The sequence below is a fragment of the Castor canadensis genome, chromosome 4, assembly GCF_047511655.1.
Source record: "Castor canadensis chromosome 4, mCasCan1.hap1v2, whole genome shotgun sequence".
In the NCBI taxonomy this organism is placed as follows: domain Eukaryota; kingdom Metazoa; phylum Chordata; class Mammalia; order Rodentia; family Castoridae; genus Castor; species Castor canadensis.
Window position 1 is genome coordinate 154,929,537 of NC_133389.1, and position 16,408 is coordinate 154,945,944.

Sequence of the window (16,408 nt, forward strand, 5' to 3'; positions counted from 1 at the left end):
GCATGATGTACTCCCACCCAGCACAACATAAAAATATGTATTACATTTAAAATTATAATAATATTGATTGGCAGTATGAAATACTTTAAAATAGAACAGAAAAGCAGAAATCCATCCATGGGAGGAAGAAATGGGGATCTCTAACTACAGGAAGGAGGAAAGGGTCATAAGGTGTACTGATTGACTTCATATCATCGAGGACTGTCACCTGGAAGGAGAGGATAGAACTATTTATGGGGTAAAATAAGGATATGTTTGTTAATAGATTTCAAGTTAGTTCAAGTTACTCTTTACCCATTAAAGTGGTATTAGCCAGGAGCATATTCTATTGTAGTGCTCAGAAAACAGTACTAACTGTGGTATAATAAACAGTTGTCCCTTATGCCATGATTTCTGAGTAAGGTCAATTCAGTGACTCAGTGACACCATCAGCAATCCAGGTTTCTTCTTTTCTTCCACTCTGCCATTTTTGACGTTCTGGCTTTTGTTCCAATATTTGTTATTTTAGAGTGTCCAGATGGCTGCTATAGCTTCAGCAATTATATCCATGTTCCAGGCAAAAAATAAATAAAAAAAGAAAGTAGCAGAAGGCAAAAAGGAGGTGCCAACATTCTTCCTTTCATCCAGTATTATTGAAGGAGGGCTTCCCAGCAAACCTGAAAGCTCCCATTCTTATCCTATTGGCCATGGCTAGCCTATTTCACATGCCCTATAGCCAGAAAGTAGCTAGGGCAAACAGGGTTGTGGGTGACATTCGGTCAGTTAACCTACAGTGTCTGCCATGTTCTGAGTTCTGCTCGCTGCATGTATACATAAGTGCATAGAGAGCCTCATGAATTGGCAGAATTTCTGAGTTCCTTCAGATCTTAGTCCTTAGAAATAATTATTTCACCCCTATTTCAATAGAATTGTAGAATCAGCAAGAAAATGATAAGAGAGCAATGTCTTGATTCTCCATACACAGTCAACGTCAAGCTTAACCAAATGTAGTCAGGCTCAGACAGAGGATAAGAAGTCAAAGTTGCGTGGGAGAATGACTGTGCCATTTTCAAACCAGAGAATACACAGTGAAGGAACAAGATGTAGGAAGGAGATACCCAGACAGAAAAACAATGACAAATAATTAGTCATTATAATAACTTAATAACTTTGAAGCAATGATTTTAAACTATTTTTATGTCCTGAATTGTTGAAATAATTTCTCTGGTTAAATAATTTTATGTTAGTCACTGTAGGCACAGGACCCAGAGCCTGAGAATTTCACAAAAATCTGTCAAAATTATTTACTCCAATGTCTAAAAATAACACCCCAAACTTGAAATTTATAAGTTCTTTTCTCTGAAATAAACCTCATATCAATTTTCTTATTACACTTAGAGTTTATTTTAAAATATATTTACAAATAGTTTATTTGGGGGTTTCTTCTTTTCAAAGATAGTGAAAAAAATCAACCTATGTAAGTAATTCATAGGCAAATAATTTTAAAATGCATTTTTAAGCATCATACTTTCACAGTGAAATTTTATTTAGGGTAGGAGTAGGGGCAGAGAGGAGGTGCAAGGAAGGAGGAAGGGGTTACACCATAGTCACAGCCCATTGCTTTTACTTTTTCCCCTTCCTTGATCAGCAGCCTTTGAGGTCTCCAAAGAAATCCCTGGCCTAAGGAAAAAAGCTTTAAAATTACTGCCTATGAAGCTACTTTGGATTCTGGGTCTAGTAATTGTCTATTTTTTAATGTTTTCTATTAGCTCAGCTTTGTTCAAGATGTTTAATATACCTCAATGCCTCTCCAGAAGATAGATAGTAGATATTTAATATGTATGTGTAACTGCCTATTCTGCAAAAAGGAGCCTGATTTAAGTGAGTTCCCCTAATAGATCAGTATAAAATACCAGATGAGTTCACTAGAGTGTGTGCAGAATTTTGTGAACCCCATTTAAGTGAGTGGTTGTGTGCTCTAAGTTGGAGAGACAGCACATAAACCCCCAAAGTTAATAACCTCTAATAAACAATGAGTCTGGATGACAACTTTTCAAAATCTATTACACACTAGTAGCCATGGTTTTGCACAGTTTGCATATTAAACAGATGATAGTAGGTTCTGGGCAGAAATATAGACAGTATTATATACTTCAATGCATGCCAGAAGAGAAATTTTTTGATAGCACTTAGTGTAGCCAAAAACAGAAGCAACTATACAATCCCAAGCCAGAAACCAGTTGCCAAAATTAATTCATGCAAGAGTAAAATGGGCTTGCATCTTACTGTTAAGTCTCTAAGCTCTCAGAGAAATGCCCATAAAAATGCTGGGTAGCTCGGGTTACTAGGTCTGTAAGGTCTAGTTCCCTGCTGGGCTGGTCAGTTTGCTTTACAATAAGAAGTTGCACACTGAGTGATCAGAGTATATTTTCACCCATTTGCCCAGCTTATAAGCACATGCCAAAGTGCCTCAAAGACAGCAGGGATAGTTTTCAGTTAAAGTAAGTCCCACACATGATTTGGATACAGCAGACTTGTCAAAATTGTAGGAGACACTCACCTTGGTGGGCAAGTTAATAACAATGGATGACAGAGTCAGGATTCAAAAAGATCTCAACAGAGAGAATGGGCAAGCTGAAATTCAGAAGATTAAATTTAACAGCGATAAATGGAATGCCTGTATTTGGATTTATAAAAGAAAGCAAGTGGCTCCTGTCTTACTCCTATCCAATTTATTTTCCACACTGCAGTGTGGTGATCTTTCTAAACAGCAATCAGATCCTGTCACATCCTTGATAATAGTCCCTCGATTAAAAACCCCTTTTCCCTGAGGAAAAAGACAAAACTCATCATTGTGGTTTTGAGATCTTCTGTGGCTGGCCTCTTCCTGTCTCCTCTGTCCTTCCTGTCCTCCTGTAGCCTCCCCACCTATAGCAACCCACCCCCACACATCATGCTGAATATTGCAACCTATGAAAGACCTTTGGATTTTTCATGTGGGGCCTGCTTTGGGGCTTTCATGTTTCCTCTGTCTAAAATACATCTCCACACTTTGTAGACACCTCCAGGAAGGCCTAAGCCACAGTTACCATTTAGTCCCCTCACTACCTATTTTCAACCTGATCATTTCTCTTTCATTTAACAAATATCCATTGAGTTCCTACTGTGTACCAGGCACTATTCTAAGCCCTATGGCTAAAACAGTGAACAAATAAAGTCCATGACCTCAACTTGCTGATGGTGTAGTAGGAAGGATATCTAGTGGTGAGTTCTTTGAAGAAAAATGAAGGAAGATGAGACAATAGTGATGGACATGGGGTGTTTGGAAGGCCCTACTTTACACAGCGTATCCACAGGGGACCTCTCTGATGAGGTGATATTTAAGGAGATGCAATTGAAGGAGACTGTGAACATCTGTGTGGAACATGGTCAGAGGGAAGCCTTGTTCCAGAGTCCTGAGAAAGGGGCATGGTGCTGCACAGTTGAGGAACTGTAAGGCCAGGACAGTCAAGTACACTGAGCAAGGAGGAGAGCTCTGCAAAATGAAGTCGAAGAGGCTGCCGATGACCAGCCTAAGCAGGATTCAGAAGCTATGGGAAATCTCTGGATTTTCCTCTAAATGTTGTTGGTTAGAAATTGTTGGGAGACTTTGAGCCAGGGACCATCATGAAACCATTTTTGTTTTACATTTTCCTTTGAAAGGATTACAGTAGCTGGTGTGAATGGAAGACAGACTATAGGGAATGAGTATAGGATCCCAACAAATCAGTCAGGGGTTATTGCATCTGTCAAGGTAAGAGATGAAGGTAGCATTGACCATTTAGGTTTGCTAGTACTTATCACACTACTTGTGATTACTTGTGTGTGTTAGAATGGTGCCTGAGCAGCACTCAGGGGTGCCTTGCTTACTTTCCCAGTGCCTAGCATGTGCCTGCCATACTATTGACTCGCCATGGGTATTTTTCATACAAAAAAGATCTGGCTTAACAGAACTTAATATGAAAAGTACCTCAGAATTTGAGCTCACTGTACACAGTTGATGAGCCAGCAGAATCAGAGTTTGGCTGCCAAGAAAGTTAATACTGTATTAGGTTGCATTAAAAAGCTTGGAATGAAGAGTGAGAGGAAGGTGTAAGTCCAAGCCACTTTGTACCGCCTATGCTACATCTAGACTATTGACCTAACCCTACCCTATTTCTCCCTCTGTCTTCTTTCCAGTAATGGTGTCTTTCAATCACAAGGCCACAAACTGGATTCATCTGTGGTTCTTGCTTCTCCTTTGTTTCCATGTTCAAACCAATTCTCTATCATGCCACTTAGATTTCTCTTTTTCCTTTTTCCAGAGCTCTGACCCTTCTGAATAGTAGTTCATGCCTTTCCTTGTAACGATTTCCAGACATAGGAGGCTCAAAACAACTTTTGACAACCCTACTTCCTATTTCTGAGAGAATCAATAATCATTTTTAAAAGACATCATGTGCCCTGTCACATAGTTTGTTATTATATTCTACTTTAGTAGGCTTTACTGAGCAGTAGAAATATTTAGTCCTTTCAAAGTCGTTAACAAAGTCTTACCTCTTGGACTCACACAGAAGAAGGAACTTGAGCTTTGAAGTCAGGAATGATTCAGATCCCAGCTATTCCAGCTGCAAATTTTGTAATGTTACTCTTCTTAGCCTCAGGTGACTCCTCTGTAAAATGAAGATTATCATGCTCAACTCACTGTTTTTGCAAGACTTAAATGAATTAACATGTTGAAATGATTCCACAATTTCTGACACATGATAAACTGGTTAAAACATTTAGTTTCCTTCTTCTGTGTCCCCACTATAGTTCCTAGATAATGTAGAAATGTACATTCTAAATAGAGGAATTAGAAATATGTTTTCCATTGATCAGTAGTGAATAGTGGGTGTTTTTGTGTGACTTAAGGGTAGCCTGTGCCTTTTCTTCAATGATTTAATTAATACCCACATTTTGCTGACAATAGAAATATTACTTAAGAGTCTGGGAATCAAGGAGTTTGTGTACTTTTTGTGTAGAAGGGTCAAACCCTGATAGATGCCAGGATGTACAGAGAAAAAAGTTTTATAGGAGGAGATCTCACACAAATCTGTTCCTTCTCTTATGTAGATTAAAAAATAAGGAACAGAGACTCCACAAAATTAATCTTTGAGGACCTTTTATAAACTAAACTGTAACTCTTTATCAAATAAAGATGAATACAATGCTATCCTTGCCTTTATTGAGCTTGCCCATAAACAATGATGCAAAGTAGAAAGTTGTACATATGTTTGGAAGTAAAACTAAATTGTTCCTGGTTAGGCAGTGACTGAGAAGGAAGAATGTTCTAGGAAGATTAGGTCCTAGGAAGGAGTTGGACTTGGGAAGAGAAATAGTACTCATACATGTGATGTTTGAGGCAATTCCAACAAACCATAAAGAAGAATGGGGAGAAATAAGGAATCATTATATGTATGACTTTAGTAAAAGTTGAATAGGGGACAATGAGGAAGATGAAAAGGGATAAAATCTTGAATATAAAGCTAAAAGGACTATATTAGTCTCTAGGCATAGAATACTAGGGTTTGGGTAGGTAAAAAATGATGAAAATGACTTTTATCATGGGTTAATAATGTAGATGTAGTGAATAAAATGTACATGAGAGTTGGGAAGATAAAGGTAGGTCAAGAACAACTTAGAATAATCATAAATGCTCAATAGCATTCACAAATTTAAATAATAATAATATGAAAAAATAAAACAAGGAAGAATGAGAAAAGGCAAAAAAGAACAAAAAAGGGGCAAATAGAAAATAAAGAGCAAGATGGTAGATTTAAACTCATCCATATCAATAACCACATTAAATGCAAATGTTAGACCATAATTAAAAGGCAGATATGCTAATATTAAACAAAAAGTAATTCACAATCATATGCTGCCTATAAGAAACCTACTTTAAATATAAAGTTATGTATGAGTAAAGGTAAAATGAAGGAAAAACTATACCCTGATAACATTAATTTTAAAATGTTGAAATTGCTGTATTGATATAAGTAGATTTCAGAAAAATATTACCAGAAATAATCATTTCATAATAATAATAGGGGAGAGTCATCAAGGCAGTGTAATAATTCTAAATACTTTTATACCTCAAAATAGTGCTTTACAATATGAGGGAAAAAATCATAGGTCAACAGGAAAATAAACAAATCCAAGATTATAGTTGAAGATTTCAACTTCTTTCATCAATAATTAACAGAACAAGTAGATGAAAAAGATAAAAAGCTAGTAAGACTGTGGAAAGTTAAAAGTTTAACAACACTATCAACAACTTGACCTAATTGATAGTTATCATATACTCCCTGTAACAACAACAAAATATATGTAATTTTCAAGTGTACAGAGAACATTTAAGAGTATAGACTATATTCTGGACTGAGTACAGTTTTGAAAGGATTCAAGTCAAACTGTATGTTGTCACTATCTTGAAATCCAATAACTGAAAGAACTCTGGAAAAGCCACAAATGTTTGGAAAATAAATAATACACATCTCAGAAATACAGAGATTAAAGAAGAAAGCAAGAAAGAAGTTAGAAAGTATTTGAATTGAGTTATGGGATGCTATTTAGGATAATTTATAGCATTGAACTGTATTTTTAAAAAGAAGGTCTCAAATGACCCCAGCTTTGACTTTAATAGGTAGTAAATTCAACCCAAACTAAGCACAAGCAAAATAAGAAAAAAAATCAGTGCGAAAATTAATGAGCTAAAAATTTTAAGAAAATCATTGAAACCAGAGGCTAGTTTTTTGATAAGGTCAATAAAAATGATAACCTATCAACGTGAGTCATAGTATACAATATGACAAGACATGTATACGTTATTAACACTGAGAGACTGTAGATTTCACTGTTATTAATAGGATGACAAGGTTATATCATGAACAACAAATTCGACAGCCAAAAACGTAGTGGAAAACTTTCTTGAAAGACTCAAACTATCAAACTCATACAAGTGGAAATAAATAATCTGGCTAGCCTTTAGGTACAAAAGAAATTGAATGGTGGTTGAATACTTTCCCACAAAGGCAACCCCAGGTCCAGATGACTTTCTAATGAAGAGTAAATGTTTGGTAGAAATAATAATTCTTTGGAAAATATTTCAGATAAGTAAAGAGGGAGAAATATTTTCCTAATTCATTTTATGAAGCCAGCATTGCCCTGGTACCAAAACCAGACAAAGACACTCTAAAAAAGAAAGGTTTAGCCTAATATCCTTTAATGAGTTGATACAAAATCTTTTCTAAAAAATTTGCAAAGTGAACCCAGCAATATAGTATATGATAACTAAGTGAGGCTTATCCCAAAAATGCAGTAAATGGTCTAACATTTAAAATCAATTAACAGACTAAAACAAAAAGGATGATCACATCAGTAGACTCAGAAAAGCATTTAACTGAATCCAATGTCATTTAATGAAAGCTACAAATTTGAAAAGTATTATTTGGAGACAAATTTTTGGTATTATTATAAAAAAAAGCAAGATGATTATAAAATGCAAAAGTCAAGATTGTGCTTACCTCTGAGTAGGGAGAGAAAGGAGGAGTGCTGGGTTGGAACACCCTTGGTGCTTCAAAGATAAAAATACACATTCTGTTCTTTAAGAAGTATGGTTGATACTCAGCATTTTTTTTGTGTGTCACATATGACTTATACACATCCTATAAGTACTTTTTAGTTCTTCACTATTTAATAAAAGAAAAATTTAAAGCTAGTGATTTTCTCCTAAAAATCATGTAACACAAGGCTTTTATTTACTCTTTTTACAGTTTTGGAAACTCACAACATTTGCATAGAAGGGAAAGCTTTTCAAACCAACTACTCAGTTTTTTTTAGAAATGTAATGTGATATTTTCTATAAACAGAGAGAACTGCTATTTCAAGTGTCATACCATGTGAAGAACAGGTGTGATTAGTGCCAAGAAGCCAAAAAATAGGAACGAATACCCCAGTGATCAGTCACATAGAACTCATTACTAGAGAAAGGTAACAAAATGTGACTAGCCTACCAATTATATATTTTTTCTATAATTCTGCCATTCACTACACAAAATACAAATGAACTTATATTTAAACAGTTCTATCATGTTTGGGTCTTTATTTAGACCTATACCAAACTCATACTCCAGTCGCTTCACCTACTGTTCCTTGCCAGTACATAGGGTCCCAAGAATTTTATAATGTTTATATTATTTATGCTACACCATTCATGTAATCACACACACACACACACACACACACACACACACACACACACACACTACAATAAACAATTGCTTCCCTCATTAGCTTAGAACCTTTTGCTAAATGGATATATAGGAATTGCTATCCTTTCTTTCCTCTTACATGTTTTGCATTCATTCCCTAAACAAACATTAATGAGTACCTATGTGGTGCCAGACATGATTCCAGGCTAAAGTGGAAAAACAAGACATATGCCCAACTGAAGATATTCATAGTTTAGTATGAATCAGACACACACACACACAATATTTGCAAAATTATTTGGGTCCTTAAATGCAGTCTAGAGACCTGGAGAAGAAAACATTTAAATGTGGTTAAGCAGGTTTGCCAAGCTAGGGAGTAGATGAATTTTCACTACTATTAGCATATGCAATTTGCTAATAGTAAGCGACTCATATTGTCACTTGGCCCTTCATTCAAAACATACCTCTGCTGTGCTGCAATTTGGAGGCTCAGGCTGAAACCGTAAGATGAAAAAGACAAGCGCAGCCTATTTTTCCCATACCCACTTCTTCCAGGTTCCATGATATGTTTATATTCTATGTTTGTCTCATCTAATGGGGCATTATACACATTTTAAAAATAAGTTCAGTACATTTCTTGAAAAAAAAAATCAGTAGTTAGCTCCCACTCACACATGTAATTAGTGTCAGCATCCATGTCCCTTTTAGCTCACAGCTGTAGTTCCCCCACCCTTTCCACACTACTCACTCCCTTCCTGTGACTGAAGGTATCCCAGGTGCTAAAAGTCATCTTTGCCTTTCTCAGATCAATTACTTAAAGTTTTCACTTACTTAAACCTTCATTATTTTATGAGCCCCTGTGTCTGTCTGACTCTTCATATCTTTTTTCTTCTTAAACTGTTTAACATGGAACATATTACTTGTTCGTATTATCTCATCAGAGGACAGAATGGGCATCTGTTTATTTTGAGAAAAATAGTGTTTAGTGAACTAATTCAAAGCTAATAAATTCATGAAGGAATGATTTGGTTTTTCCAATATTCTTTAATGAGCTAAAGTCAACAGTGGAAAAACATGAAAAGTATTAGATTTTCTCATCATCTGATTTAAGATGTCCTAAGGTTTAGGGATAAAGAAAGGGAAGTTTGAGAACAACATTGAAGAGTTGTGGACAATTGGATAATGACGAGGGGCATGGGCCCCTCATTCTTAGGCTGTGTCACTGTGGCTTTTGAAGATGCACTGTGATATTGTAAGATAACTTCAGCTGCTAAGTTCTGATTAGCTTATTGTCTAAGCAGAAACACATCTGGAACTGAGCTTAGTGCTTTTGGGGAAGCTTGCTAGAAGAGATAGTGAGATACATGTTTGCCTTGATGTTTTATACTGATTTCCTAACCTCCCTTTTTTTTTCTTCTTAGCAAAAGCCTTGTTTGGTTTTTGATGTGTGTGTGTGTGTGTGTGTGTGTGTGTGTTTCAAAAGATGGAGAATTTTTTTAAAAATTATTTTGCTAGCATATATTAATTGAGCAAAGTGAGGTGTTTCATTTTGATGTTTCCTACATGCATTTAATGTACTCTGATCATATTCACCCCCCCCACACACATTATTCTTTATCCCCCTCCTGCAGCCCTCCACTGTTCTAACTTTCTTGCAATTTTAAATGGGTCTTATTATGACCTTTTCATATGTGCCTGCAATGTACTTCAATAATATTCTTCCCACCTCAGCCTCTCTTTTCTACTTCCTACCTCTTGCTGCTTGCTCCTCACCAAATAGTCTTTATGCTCCTTTTTTGCTGTTGTTTTTAGATCTAGATTCCACATTTTTGTTTGTTTTGTTTGTGAGTATGAGGGATTGAACCCAGCACCTCTTGCATGCTAGGCAAGCGTTCTACCACTGAAACCATGCACCCAACCCTGAAAGAAAATTTTAACACATAAAAATTCACAGTACTGACATTCATGTTTATTGCAGCACTACTCACAATAGCCAAGTTGTGGAATCAACCTAGGTACCCATCAACAGATGAATGGATTTTTAAAAAATATGGTGTATATCCACAACAGAGTTTTATGCAGCCATAAAGAAAAATGAAATTATGTCATCCGCAGGAAAATGAATGGAACTGAACATCATCATAAGGGAAGTAAGCCAGACTCAGAAAGATAAATATTGCATGCTTTCTCTTACATGGAGAAAGTACATGTAAAAAAATGAAGGGGAACCATATGGGAAGATAAAGGGAACAAGAGGAAGGGGGCAGACAGGAGAGAATAACAGGGGTGACTGATCAAAGTACATTATATACATGTATGAAAATATCATGAGGAAATTCATTAAAATGTACAAATGGGTGTTTATTGAATGCATGCTTCCATCAAAAAAAAAAAAAAACTCAGAAAGTCTTCCAGAGAAACAGTATGTCAAATGGTCATTGACATAAAAAACATAAATTAAGGCAGTAATAGCTCATGGTTGCTGAGAAGGCAGCTTAATTTACAACTAGAAACAGGTTTGCATTCCTTAGAAATTCTGGAAATGAATCAGTGGCACAGAAATTGATCTGCTAATAGAGAAGAAAATTGATTCCTAATATTGGCAATGACATCAATTTTAAGTTCTAAAGAAACAATTCTTAGAAACAAATTTATTAACTATTAAGGAGTTACTTGATATTTAGTTTAGCAAACTATCCAAAACAAAGTATGTAACAGCCTCATTAGAAGAAATAGTTTTGTAGTGGAAAAAACAGCAGCTTCAAAAATGTAGTCTGTATTGTGTCAAAGATATTAAAATAAAAAATTAAGTGAAACAAAGCTATCTATGTTAAAAACAAACATTGCACCATATTTAGAGTACTACTTTGCCTCAAAGTTTCTCAATATGAAGTAGTGGGACTCAGAACACATTCGCATATTCTCCATTCATGACATACTGTTGGCATTCTCAAAAAGAGTAAGTGTAGCTGATGGCAATTTTTATCTGAAGAGATTTGTGCATGTTAGCAATATACCATATTCTGTCAGCATAGGAAGAACATATGGGGCCCATTAACTCACCAAATCTGCCACTGTTCTGCAAATTTTTATTAAGCAAGTGCAGTCCCTAATAGTCACTTATGTTATAGAATGCGTGTCAAATGCTATCAGTAAGCATGGGGATTGTTTTCCCCTAGTGAGAAAACATTTAAAGTGTATAAGAAGGCTTGACAAAAGGATAAAACACTTTAAGTGATCACTATATTAATATAAATGCATCCTACTGGGAAGTCAATACATATAACTATTACATGCACTTTAATGTTTGCCACTAACAAGTTCTTAGAGTGCCATCTTGTTCATAGATTTTTTTCTCTATATTTTCTTTCTCTTAATTCTGACAATGAGCCTGGTTGAAATTAAGTGGAAAAAATACAGTCTGTTTATGCTTTTTTAAAAAGTGCTGTTGGTGCTCAGGCAGTTCTAATTAGCTTCAAGGCTTACAACAAGAATTAGAAACATAGGCCATCAGGCTGCTGGATTTCCCAAGCAAGTCTTCCTGAATCAGAGAACATAACAGAAAATTAATAAACATCCAAACCAAATAGTTTCCTCTTTACTAAGCATCTTATGGTAATTAAATCAAATAGTGTCTACTGATCTTAATGTTGAATGTCAAAAAACAGAAGGTTAGTATAGAAATCCCATTAGCTAAATAAATCCAGAGAAACCTCAAAAGGGGAAGTATATGGCGCTCTGTATTTAATAATGGCTATAGTGAAAACAATGGTTGTAATAAAAATGCCTATGAGTGGCATCTTCATTAAGACTCAACATTTCATTGACATCTCTTCAATTACTAGAATATCCCTTTAAGATAACCAAAAACAAGTAGTACCAGTTATTGGGTTAAATTGAAGGATAAGAAAGAGAATGTAATGTGCTCTAGAAATTTAAAAAAGAAAGAAAAGAAAAAGGTCTTTCATCAGAACCAGAATGAAAAGACTTAGGCTCTTGTTCTACCAACACTCTCTCACTTGATACTTTGGGAATTTTCCTACTTTGGAATGGAATGCCTTTCCTATACCAGGCCGACTCATTTTTCAATTTCTTATAAATAAGTTCTTTATTAATAATGACACACCTGTCATAATTCGCATTGCTACCATTCCAGTCACTGTGCTATCAAATATAATGCAGCAAAATTGCCACACTTAAGCACCAACCCCAAGAGATAACCTTAATAGTAGCTCTAAGGTGATGTAGGTTATAAAGGAAGTTGAGTATTAATTATAACACTTGCCATTTAAAAAATAACATGGTGGTGTGTGTAATTTTACCTCATTTTCTCATTTGCTACTGTTATTTAAATTGCTTTCCAGCACTAAGCAGGTGTATAAAAGATGATTGTTCCAAATTTAACCTTTTAAATAAAATGTATTCTATTAATTAAGTCATTACAATTCCTTCTCTTTTCTATTATGTTTATTCATTTATCTTCTGTCCTAAAGATAGTCATCTGTGTCAGTGAATATTATGGAGCAAGACCCCTAATCTTTATGCCTATCACCCATTTGGGTTTTCCACACTATTTTTAAAAATAGTTTATTTTAGCATCCTAAAGAATTTCAAATTGTCAATTAAAATAATGATAAGTACTCCCACTAGGAATAATAGGCATTATTCAGCCAAAAAGTTAAGGTGTTCATTGTTAAACCTAACATGGCTGGGAAATTTGGAATACTTAAGTTATTTATATTAAAAAACAAAGACAAAAATGAAGCAACATCAAAAGGCTTAACTTTATGCAAACTGCTTTTTCAGAATAACTGTACCTAGTAAGACCATATAGTCTCCTGTGTCTCCTTGCCTTTTGTCTACTACAGGATGAACAGAGCATCTGCTGTGGATGTTTGATCATCCATGTTTGATACCATGTAAAATTTCCTAGCGCCTTGCTGAAGCATGGCATGTTCTCAACTATTCTCTGTTTCTTACAATGCTGAACAAGTGAGATCATAAACACTACAGCCTTCATCAAACTCATCACCCTTGCCATTTCTCTCAGCTTCCACTTATAAGAAGTTTTAAGTATTGAGGATTACGTACCTGTCACTGTGCAAAGTACTTTTTGTGTGTGTATTTTTTCATTTGGCTCCCACAACTTCCTGTACACTGTTTCTATCACCATTTTTCACACAGGAAAACTGAAGTTAAAAAGAGTTTAGTAACTTGCTTGGTAATCCCAGAACTCAGCCTACCTCTGTCTCATTACATGGTTCTACTTTTCTGTTTGGTTTCTCATTGATGATGATGTTAACAGCTAATACTTACTAAGTGCTTACTATATGACTTTCTAAGAACTTTGCATAAACTCATACATATCCTCCTCCCCACAAACCCCAAAAGCAGTATTTGCTACAATTTATACATTGTGAGAGTGAGGTGCAGAAAGTGAAAATACTTATTAAAACAACTTTATGACTTTAAATAACCACATAGAACTGGGAAGTTTCTAACCCAGGATCCTAGTGTAGAAAGATAATTTATCATCTGTGAAATGGGAATGGATAGTTGTGGGAAGAAGAAAGAGAGATATCTTACTCTGAGACCCATCAAATAGAGTAGATCCTCCTTGTTAGCAAATTCTCCTCACTTTGTTCAACCCTTGGCACATAGTGAATAAATGGACAGGTATTGTTGGATATTGCCGTGGTCATCCTGGAAGAGTCACTTAAAAATTATGAATTTTGCATCTGTGTTCATAAGGAATATTGGTTAGAAATTTTCAGATAATGTCATTTCCTGATATTAGTTTCAGTTAAACGAAAGCCTTGTGGTCTTAGAAACCCTCTTCTAAGTTTTCTGGAAAGGCTTCTACAGAATCAATATTATTTCTTCCTTAAATGTTAGGAGAATTTGCCAGTAAAGCCATCTGGGCTGAGTTTTCTTTGAGAAAGTTTTACCTATCCTTTGTGGAGTCACTGTCTTTTGTTGTCTGATGTTTAATCAGTTCAATGTCATCATTTCATGTTTTGTCTAGCTCTTAAAAATTTTTCAGGGAAAATAAATCTTTCCCCCTTTCCTCCATTTTGACCAGATACAGAAGTCTGATTCTTGAGTCTTCAACATACACATATTGCTTTTATGTTCAAAGAGCTTTATTACATATTCTATACATCTCTAAGTCTTTGAATTTTCTTTCTCCTCTTGTAGACATAGCAATAACAATTCAGCTGAAAGTATTGAAAAGATTTTAAAATGTTATATTCATCAAAAATCTAATACACATCTGTTTTTTTCCATAGCTGTCTTTAAAATGTGTATCGATAAAACTGAGGTGCCCCAGGGTAAACTGGGAGAAAAAAGAATTCTCAAGTCTTTGCCAGAAAAGATTTAACTTATTATGAATATCTATATTAATTTATTGTTTTAAAATATCTGATTTATGAGCAAGTCTAATCCTTGTGTCTCTTTCTTCTCAGTGCCTGATGAAAGCAAAATCCATTCCTTGGCGGGACACAGATCGGGTAAGAAATTCCCTGTAGCTGACTTTCTCTTCCCCTTCCTGGAAATCACTGGCTGTGTTTGAGCAGCAGTTGGAACCTGTTTCTACCCACCAGTCAGTGAAAGGCTTTCTAATTAATACGTGCGATGTCTCTGTCTTCCACAGAAATGAATTATTGCTTGGCTGTGTGTGCACAGTGGTATAATGTATGCTGACTCAAAATGTTTGAGAGGAAAGGTTTTCAAAATATAATTATAAAACTAAAAATCTTAAACCTGTATGCCAGCTGACCACTTAAAACAAGTAAAAAACTACAAAGGAATCCAAAGAAAGTCTGGAAGTTTTTCCTATGGAAACTTTTACATTAAAATGATAAGTAAAGAAAGATATGGTCATTTCTTTATACACATGTATATATTAACATGTATGTTATCAATAGGGTTGTGTTAGAGATGACTGTATTATCCCTCTTTTCCCTTACGAATGACTCCCTAGATGCTCTCTGGGAAGTCAGCTCGAATCTCTAAGTGTTCCTAATCTTTCTCTACATGTGTGAGGTACTGTTGTATGTTAATTCCAAGCTTTCCCTTCATTACCAAGTAGCCTGCCTTCTCTTCTTGTGTCCTTCCTGGAGCATAATTCGTACATATTTTTTAAGGTATAAACCTTTAAAGTTACTAAGCTAGCAATTACTGCAGAAATCCCTTTCTTCTAGGGGGTACACTATTGGGGGGGCAGGGAATATCCATTTGCCTCTTAGAATTGCCACTCTACACAACAGAAGGGTAATGAATTGTTGGCATCCCTCCGTTTCTGAAACAAAGAAGTCTTCCCTATCACCGAGCGTCTCTTGTGTTTATGTGCCAATTATGTTTTCAGCAGTAAGTGGCCTTGATGCCTCATTACCTCCATCATGTTCAGGGGCAAGATTATGATTTTGTTTCTTTCCTTCTTTCTCCAGATTCTCTAGTAATAACAGCGGGGAAGAGCTGTTTCACACTCTTAGACTTTTCCCCCTACTTCTTTCTAATAAAGAGCTTAAGAGGTTAGATCGCTGAGAAAGAAAAGATTGTGGGAGTGATAAAAACTGCTGCATGCTGCATGTAACTCTCATCTTCTTCCGTTAAATTCTCTACCACTGGAAATATTTTTAGGAGCCTGAGAAGGAAGTTCTCATGACCAAGGAGCCCCAAAGAAATCTTACATTATTTTCATCTTAAATGTGTGGCCCTGTTTATAGTTCTATTACACATACTAATGTACAAAGATTGAAGCCTTTTTATGCACTACCATAGGATTCAAGGCAAAAAGTCAAAGTGGTTTTTAGTTGGTTTGTGAAAAGGAACAAATAATAGCTTTTTTGATATCTTGAGGAAATCAAATCTTGCTGTAATCTTATTAATTTCCAAGCAAATTATGTTGGCAAGTAATTAAAAGTTACTGTTACTGTTTTTAACTAAGAACATATCATCTTAGTATTTCGCTATAATATTTTAGGTATTTTTAAATGTTGTGCCCTTTTTATAGTGTGATAGTAAAATGTTAATAAAGAACTACTCTAAGTATAAAACTTGAAGTGGCAACCTTCCAAATTCTTTAAAAAGTAAAAAATGGTAGAATTTTAAAGCTGTGAGGCAGATTCCTTATAAATTCCACACGACAACTTCAC

General features: G+C 35.3%; 1 protein-coding gene across 9 annotated transcripts in view; it reads left to right on the top strand.

Moving 5' to 3' along the window:
* The window catches only part of Pard3b (par-3 family cell polarity regulator beta), a 977,771-nt gene that overhangs the window by 607,357 nt on the left and 354,006 nt on the right, over positions 1 to 16,408 (top strand). For all 9 annotated transcript variants that reach the window (XR_012447363.1, XM_074071526.1, XM_074071528.1 and 6 more), the window contains one exon: positions 14,717 to 14,761. Coding sequence is in view for 8 of the 9 variants with exons in the window: in XM_074071526.1 (XP_073927627.1) it covers positions 14,717 to 14,761 (45 nt within the window). In the remaining variant the exon portion in view is untranslated. The remainder of the gene's footprint in view (positions 1 to 14,716; positions 14,762 to 16,408) is intronic.